This window comes from Centrocercus urophasianus, unplaced genomic scaffold, assembly GCF_019232065.1.
Source record: "Centrocercus urophasianus isolate 14NV4802_14NV808 unplaced genomic scaffold, USGS_Curo_1.0 seq_20, whole genome shotgun sequence".
NCBI classification, from domain to species: Eukaryota; Metazoa; Chordata; class Aves; order Galliformes; family Phasianidae; genus Centrocercus; species Centrocercus urophasianus.
In genome coordinates, this window is record NW_024884756.1 from 21,702,880 (window position 1) to 21,711,859 (window position 8,980).

The window sequence follows — 8,980 nt, forward strand, 5'->3', positions numbered from 1 at the left end:
CAGCTCCAGTCCCTTTGTCCTCTCTGTGCCCCACACATGGGGTGCAAACAGCTGCACCAGCACCCTCTGCCAAGGCAGCATCAGAAAGGGCACTCTGACTTCTACAAAACACATCTGCCAAAAGCTCTCCCCAGTGTGCCAAACCCTGCCCAGCTCCAGGCAGCTCTGCCTGCTTATCTGCCATGCTGAAGTGCCCTCTCATCCCTCATGACCACAGCAGACACCCTTCAGCCTGAGCTGCTGCACGCAAACCATCAATTTCATTTCCCTTGTCCTGCCTTTCCCTCATCCCCTTGCCAACCCACAGAAATTCAACCTGCAGCCCACAATGGGGAACACAGCTTGCTCTAGAGATGTGGAGGAGCAACATGTGGGACATGAATCCAGCTCTGTGCGGGTTGCAAGACCACAGGATCCGCAGCCAAGAAGAGCACTGCTGCCTGTCACAGCCCTGCTGAGCAGCAGCCACCTGCCAAAGAACTCAGCAAAGCAATAATCCTGTGTGCCTGCAGCAATGCTTCCCAGAAAAATCAATTTCTGTGCTAATCCCAGTCACCCTGTCCAAATGCTAGGCACAAAGTAAAACAGAGCAGAGGCCCTGACACACAAAACTTACAATCTCATATACAAACAACAGAAAGACAAATGAGCTAGTTCTAAGGGGAAATAAATAAATGAATAGAAGCCCCCATGTTGGCAAGGCAGGGCACAAGTCTTCATACACATTTCCCAGTGCAGAACAATCCACATAGAGGGGGCTCTATGGAAGAGCTTCTGCAAGAACTGCGCAGCCCAGGATGCCACCTCTCCTCAGCCCTGACTGACAGGTGTAGGGGCAGAGACTTGCTAGCGCATCTTGCTCGGATTAAGCGTGCATGCCACAGCCTTTGGGGAGTCAGCTGCTGGCCGGCTTCGGGGGCAGAGGAGGGGCCGTCCACCACAGTTGGTTCACCCAGCCCTCCCCGGTCAGGTGCAGAAGGGAGCAGCAAGAGGAGATCGCTGGTGCAAAGCTGGCCAAAGCCCAATGCTGAAGAGTTCACTAAAAGGAGAGGAAGATCACGAGGCGAGCAGGCAGGGAAAGACTGTGAGCGAAGGGAGAGCTGCGAGTGGGGTTGAAGTTTGCAGGCAGAGCAGGAATCAGCGCTGACAGCATAAGGAAAATGAGGGGGACCCACGTGCAGGTGGGGCAGCAGAGCCCGAAGGCTGGGAAATGTGGCATTGGGACAAGCGGCGGCACCGGGATCCTGCAGGAGCGGCGTGCAGGGAGGGCGCGAGGATTCAAGAAGAGGAAGCAGGAGATGTCCCCGGGCCGGTGAGGGGAGAAGGGCTGCGGACTTTGGGCTCACTAGCAAGAGGGACTGCGGTGCAGCCCGCGGCACTGACCTTGCCATGTAGCCCAAGACGTGGGCCCGGATGACTACAGCAGCTTTCCTCAACTCCTCTTCCCGATCCTTCTCCAGCTTCTGCTCGAGAGCTTCCTTCAGGAAAACCTGACGCCGCGGGGAGGAGTTTCGGGAAACACAAAGAGAGGAAAGAAATCAGTCCCGGGGGAGCCGGGAGGTCCCGGCTGCGGGAGCGCAGCGCCTGGGGCTGCCCGCAGCCGCCGCCGCCGCCGCCGCCCCGGCCCGGCCGCCCTCGCTCACGGCACCGCGCAAAGTTTGGCGGCGTCGGAGCTCGGCCCCGCAGCCAGCCCCCGCCTCCCTCCCTCTGCGGTCAAGACTTGAAAGGGAGCGGAGGAAGGAGGGAGAGGAGGGAGGAGGAGAGCCCGTGCCTGCGCCCGGCCTTAACCCTTTCCCGGCCGACAGCCGTCCCCGCGCGCCGCCTCGCAGCAACCCGCTGCCACGGGGGAGCGCTTTGCGAAGGAGCTCTGCCGCGTTTCGAGAAAGGCTGCGATTTCCAAGCTCCGGGGACCGGGCAGCGGTCCTAGCAGCATCAGGAGAGCCGAAGGGCCCTTGGAGTGGTGAAGCGGGGCGTACCGCATTCCCTCCGCTCAGCCACATCAGCAGCCGGGAGAGGCTCCTGGCTGAAGTCCTGCGCAGCATCGTGCATTGACCTGAGCTCCGCGGGAGAGCTCCCCGACTCTCAGCGGCTGCGCTTGGTTTTCCACTGGCTTTCCACTTGGTTTTCCACTTCCTCTGCCGTCTTCCACCACCTCTGTTTTGAGTCTCTGCTTAGAGCTAAATGCTTGCAGGAGGGATGGAGTGCTATCTTAGAGACAAAGCAAGATAAGGGCTTGCTTGAAGTACCTGAGCTACTTTAAATCAGCTGACTTGCAGGGAGGTCAGCGCAAGTTGCCAGAATACATGCTTTGCCTGTTGAGGTCTGCAGCCTGTACGGAGCTGTCAGCAGGGTCAGCCTAGATCAAAGTTGGCTACGGCTGGTCCTCACAGGCTGCAGGCACAGCACCACCACCATATGGCTGCGGTGACACGGGCTCAGTTCCTGCCAGGGCTGGCAGCAGGGCAGGCTGCAGGAGGGCAGTGCTGCCCCACTTAGCATAGCACAGCCATGAGCACGGGCTGGGAGCTGGAACACACCACTGCACAAGGACACTACCTCGTGAACTAAAATGCCTTCTCTATCCTTGCTTTTAGCCCCATCGCCCATTTAGGATCTTTCTCCCCCTCAACTATGCCCACTGTGTACTGAAATCTCTCCCTGAGTTATCACCCTGCACTTAGCTCTTACCCCAGAGAACCACTTCAGTTAAGATGGCCCAAAGAAATGAGCTGTTTGGTAACAACTAAGTAACCGTGGGTAGCCTTAAAAGAAGGTTCATTGTCAGGGTACTGCCAACCATGAAGCTGGCACCCTTCCCTGCAAGTTGTACATCCACTCCCTCTGTCAACTCAATGATCTTTTAAAGACTTCTTTGAGGCAGAGATTGCTCTTTCAATTACATTCCAGAACAGAGCAGCAGTCACCCATTTCAAGAAGGCAGCCAGCAAAACATTGTCTCAGTTCATTATCTTCATCAAATTGCAAAAATACTCAAGTCTGGCAGCATCTTGCTAGTAAACAGACTTCAAGCCAGTAAGGAGGGGGAAAAAACAACTTTGAAGCATGCAGAGTTCAAGACCCTACCCTAACCCTGCAGAGTTTTCTTTATATACTCATAGATAGAAGGATTCATCTTGAACAACATGTGGCATAAATAGTGTCTGTCTATAAGCTAATGGCATGTTGAGAGAGTTTTCTCAGCCTCCTGCAGATAATGGGAGTGAATTTGAATCCAGAAATGTTTTGGATGCTTTATGGGAATAGCTGTAAGGTGACTGCTTCTTTGTCATAATTCACAGTTGCTTTCTGAAAACATGAGATCACTTTCATCTGAGGAATGAACAGTTAGAAAAAGCTACAGGCTACTTCTATCTGCTCACATTGCACACTGGCCAAGTTTACCAGCACAGTGCTCCTGAGCACAGAGGAAAGGGACCAACACATCCCCAGTGGAGATGAGGGCACATCAGCACAAGGCTGATGCTCCATCACATCATGTCTGCATCCAAGCCCTCACCTCTGCCATGCCACCGGATTGAACCTGCACTAATAGCTTTCCTAAACATTAATTTGACAATTGCCAGCACAGCAGCTGCTCTATTCTTAATGAAAAAACACAAAGATCATCCTGCCCTTCCTCCCCCACTTCCTTTCCCAAGCTTCACAATCCCCTGCACTAATTCACAGAGTTCTTTCCTTCCTCCTCCAAACAATTGCAAGGGATATAATTATCCTTCCATTCATTCTGCAGGAAGTATTCTCCCTTCTACAAGCTTTGCTCTTCACCCACCCCTCCTACTCCTTCCTAGGTTATGCTCCCACTGGCCTGTCACACCTTTTTGCAGCACTGTTCCCGACTCTGTACCCCAAGGGTGGATCTCACCTGGGTACAAGAGCTGCACTTGAGGCAGCCAAAGAGGCGCCAAGGGCACACAGGGGACTTTCTCTCCAAGATGATAACCTCCACCATATGCCCTTAGCTGGTAGCTTCACTTCACCCTTACTCGAAAGCCTCTAGAAAAAAGAAAAATCATGGCTCTTTTCTTCATCGAGACATATTCTATCCTTTGTCATAATAGGAAGAAAGTTCAAGCTCCCTGTTTACCAGCTCTAGCAACTCCTTTCCTTGAGCAAAGCAGTTCTGCAGTACACACACATGCCACAAAGGCTTTAACACTCAAGTCCTGGGAGAATGGCAGCTACCCAAGCAGCACGGGTTATCTAGGGACAAGAATGACTGAAATGGTTCCTGGTTTGCAGAGACCAGTGAGGAGAAAACAGATTCCCAAATCAAACATAGAAATCGCTTGAATCACAGGCTGAGAATACACCAAAATGAGAAAAGCTTCTTTCTAGAACATTATTGCAGTCATACAAAGGAAGGCCTTGGAAAGTGGACCATCATCTGCTCTGGATATGGGCTGTACACCCATTGCTTATAATGTTCTCTGCACTGGATACCATCTATCTTGACATATTCTTCAAATTATTTATTGGAGCATGTGTAAATTTGTGTCAGAGGCAGTTCCCTGCTCCCAGCAATGTACCTCACAAGGCTCACACTTTCTTATGAAGCTGTCTCAAAACTTGAAAAAAGACTCAGAATGAATCCCACAGGTCCCTCCCCGTTACATGAAAGATAACAGCACATTTCCAGGTGGTTGTCTAGAGTAAAAAACACCATCACCATGAAGGTTATGGCAGAAGTGTTAAGCATTCACCAGAAGAGAGGAAAACCTGAGTTAAGCAAGTGAGAACAAGCGTTTGAATGCCTTTTCCTAGGAAAAAAAAAAAAAATTCAGTGGATGCAATTACATCCCCCTGTAGCTTGAACAAAGCCATGCCCTGCCCACACTGAAGTACCTTGGTTTTACCCAACTGCCATTCCTTCTTGCTGCTGTCATAGGCCTGAAGAAAGCGTGCACACACAGCCTTGTTGTTGTCTGAGGAACTTGGTACCTTCACAAGCATCTTGTACCTAGGAACCAAACAAAATCTCATGAGACTATGCATGACACTAGCCCTCACACCTCCACCCCATCTATTAACATGATTCCTATGATCCTTTACCCATCAGTCCTTCTCCCTGTGGGAGACAAATCCCAGTTAGAACATCCTTTCTTCATTTGGAAATCTCCCTTCCAATCTGGAAAGCTCTATTTCTCCTTCTATTTTTCTGTTCCTACCATGCTGGCAGTTACTGCTGCAATCCCAGTAATAAAAGACCAACTCAACTGCATTTTTCAATAAAGAACAACTATATTTCTGAAGCATATGCCTTCATCGTGCAGAAGTTATTTTGTTCAGTATAAGGGTCACCTATAATGTTCCAAAACACAAAGGAAGCAATGCTCAATAGTTCCTCCCAAACGTCAAGAAATCCTAAGTGCAGATAATCAAAAGTAAAAATTACTCTCTTCAGTATTAACCATCAATGATACTGCCATTAACATTTGCTTCAGCCTGCCATATTAAAGCTCTTAAACCTGATAGCCTCTTTATATACTGTGAACAGCTGGTTCTCACAGAATCACAGCATCAAACCTATGGCAAAGTTACACACAACCTGAACATTCTTACTTTTATCCTAAAGACTAGCAGTCTCCATAAGTATACTCAAGTGGATCTAGGATATGGCACTAATGGCCTGGTTAGAAAAAAATCACACAAATGATCCATATCAGTAATGGCAAAGGGAACAAACTTCTGAAGTCGTGTATCTTGGCGCTGTTACAGCTTGTGATACAATGCCAGCCATTACCTGCTGAGAAAGTCCTGGAAAAGGCACCGGATAGGGAAACCTGCTCGCCGGACTTTCACTGTCTCCAGCATCCCTGAGTACCGGAGCTGATTGAGAACCACATCTGGATTGAAGAGGTTCGGTGCCTGCATTGTGATCCAGATTGAAAAACACAATAGAAGAGAGGCAAAGTGTTACCATGGCATTACTTTGTTTGCTGACCTGGATGGTTCCTCTAAGCACAGGTAGCCACAGCTTGTATATCCATTTCTAGATGGTTAACTCTGCTTATTTGGACGCACCAAAGGAAAAGGGTGAGCTTTGGCTTAGTGGGAAAGCAACCTCCCAACACTGCATGGTGCAGGAAAGGAGATGACAAAAGGGAATTGGGCAGATCCTGCAAAAAAGGTCTGCAGAGTGCAGTCACTGTCAGCTTGTGGCAGCACAGCAATGATATAATATATTGATACACACAAAATGCGTAACTCTGACTCAGATGCCTTTGCAGCCATGCAGAAGATCCCATCAGCCTTTTAATGCCAAAGCCAAAGACAAACTGCAGATTTCTTCCTGGCACGCAGCTCTCAGCAGGCTTTTCTTTGTGGTATCACACATGGTTTCAAAACACACAAAGAAAATTATCAGCTTGGGGCTCCCCACCCAACCTATTTAGCTGCAGAACCTCCTGCCACGGTTCGCAGCACAATGGGAGCCAGCCTGTCTCTGAGCACAGTGACTTGCTCACGAAGCATCCACCTCCTCTGCCTCGGAGCCAGGGAGCTGCAGGAGATGCTTCCCACCGCACAAGCTGTGCATTCCAGAACAAACATTCTGTAGGCACCACAAACAGGAGTCACTGCTTCTTCTACCACAGCAATGGGCTCCGCACAAGCCCAGTTTATCTTCCAGGATATGTAAGCACAGGAGGAGGTGGTGAAAAGCTGCACCTTATTCAGCATGCAGGTTTTTTAATCTGATCAGTTGGAAGGTATATTTTTTTCTCAACCATAGAACAGCTAGAAAGGGGGACTGCTTTTATGCCCTGTTTGGTCTGGGCAAGCATTGCTGCAAGTGCTCACGGATGCCTTCACCACACTCATGCATTCTGCTGGATGAAAGACTTGCCTTTTCTGTGTTTGGTTTGATGCAGCGGATGAAGAATGGGTTGGAAGTGCTAAGTGTTGCCATCAGGGAATGGAGAGAATCCTAAAAAGCAGCAAGACAAAACCCAGGGGATGGGTGACAGGAAAGAAAGGAGTACATTTGATACACTTTTCATGCAGCCCCCCACTCCTGATATTTTCCATTGACTCTGCCTACCAAAAACTTTTACTTGATGAACATGATATAAGGAAAAGAGTAAAGCTGTTCTACCATGCCATCAGTAATGTTACTGAGCCTGCCCTCAATAACCCAGGCTGTCCCTTCCCACCCAAAAGAATACCCACAGCTTGCCATAACACTGCGTACATGGCCATCCCTGCTCTCAGAGCTTTATAGCCAACTCAAGTTATTTTTACACATCTTTCAAACTTTAAATAAAGGAAATTAAAACCATGAGATTAACAAAAGTGTGCAGACAGTCTTGGTGGGTAGATTCATACCCACAAGGTCTGCCCAACAAGGTCTTATTGGGATTGACATTATGCCTGTGAAAGATGCAGCCTTAACAGGACACATATGCTTAACTGAAGCACCAAACCAACATGAGAGATGGAAGAATCTTAAGAGCTTCAGATAAAAAAAAAATAATTGATATTCCTTTCCTCTGCCACTTCACTCAGTCTCAACATCTCACATTTTACACTATGCAGAGAAATCCTTGGGGCAGTGGCACTGTCTTTTTTTAGCTCTACCACATTCCTGCACATTTCCAGTGCTGGACACAAAAGGAGGATGAATGACTCTTCTTGGCTGCAGGCCTCGCTTTACCCATCTGCTCCTCCCCAGCAGCCTTCTGCTCTTTTGGAAAACATCCTACCCTGAACTGGGAACTGACAGTCGGTCTGCGCCTCTGGGTGCCCATCTTTAGCGTCTCTTCATTGCAACGGCTGCAGACTCTTTCAAAAAGGTCATAGATGAAGTCCAGCCTAACGGCGAAGAAAAGAATTAAAGACGACACAAGGCACCCGCATCTGTGAGTGTATGGCTCTCATTCTTGGGTACTGCCCCATCCCATTGGGAAGCATCCTGCAAGGTATTCCAGCTACACTGTGCTGTTCCCCTTTCAGAACAGCTTTCGTGGTTGTACCTGTGGTGCCCAAGACATGCTTATGTTGTTGCAAGTACGGCTCTTTTGGAACCAGAGAGATTCTAGGGCTACTCACAGTTTAAGTCATCTCTGTGGGTTCTTCTACACCATTTTACCTCTCCTTAGATGAGTTCTTACGAAATGGCACAAGCACTGTGATTGCTATGACTATTTCTAGCAAAATTTCCCTTCCTGGCTTGCTGAAATATCAAGTCCTCCTGCAGTGCTGGACAATAGTGACCGCAATTCTGGCTTAAAGCCCTGTATAAAATGTTACCCAGATGCTGCTGTCTGAGTAAGGCAATCAAGAGCTGCTCATTCTCTCAGCTCCCTCAGTTTGTGTCAAGGCTGCTCACAGCACAAACTCTGCAGCAGGGCAGACACAACCCTGAAATAGCCTCATCAGTTTGGAGACCAAAGGCAACAAGTATATGGACTCTGGTAAGGGGCATGTGGTCAAGCTGCAGCACAAACATTTCTGGGGTGTACCACCTTACTTAACACCTCTATCTTCAAGGCCCATCTCTGCCTTGCAGACCTTGTTCACGGTTTTAAAACAGCCCATTTCTCTAAGGTCATATTGCAGCACTGGGGTATAACACTGGGGACAGTGCCTGGTCTCACAGCAACAGCTCAGGTTGGAGGGTGGTATGGTTAGGTCATAGTTGGATTCAATGATCTTTAAGGTCTTTTCCAACCTGAGTGATTCTATGATTTTATGAGAGCCCGTGACTAACAAGCAGAGTGGAAACCAAGTGGCCTCTACGCAAAGGCAAGAAATTCTTTTCCTTGTTCTGGTTATTAGGTAAACATGGCTTAGTCCAGTCCAACAGATGTGGGCTCCTCCCAAGCATAAGGGGGATATACATACGTATGGGAACTGCTGAGTCACAGCCTGAACCTCTGATTGATCACCTGAGGCGAGCCATGAGTCAGCCAGAAGAGCACAGGTGAAGGCAATTCACTTGTGCTGCCGGAAGGGGTGGAGC

General features: G+C 49.0%; 1 protein-coding gene across 1 annotated transcript in view; it reads right to left on the reverse strand.

Annotated features, from left to right (window-relative positions):
• LOC122162189 (unconventional myosin-X-like) overlaps positions 1–8,980 on the reverse strand; it is a 66,145-nt gene that overhangs the window by 27,009 nt on the left and 30,156 nt on the right. Inside the window, exons 18-22 of the mRNA XM_042822324.1 lie at positions 7,722–7,830; positions 6,866–6,946; positions 5,762–5,886; positions 4,864–4,978; positions 1,384–1,490 (exon numbers count right to left, since the gene is read on the reverse strand). Coding sequence (XP_042678258.1) covers positions 1,384–1,490; positions 4,864–4,978; positions 5,762–5,886; positions 6,866–6,946; positions 7,722–7,830 — 537 coding nt within the window. The remainder of the gene's footprint in view (positions 1–1,383; positions 1,491–4,863; positions 4,979–5,761; positions 5,887–6,865; positions 6,947–7,721; positions 7,831–8,980) is intronic.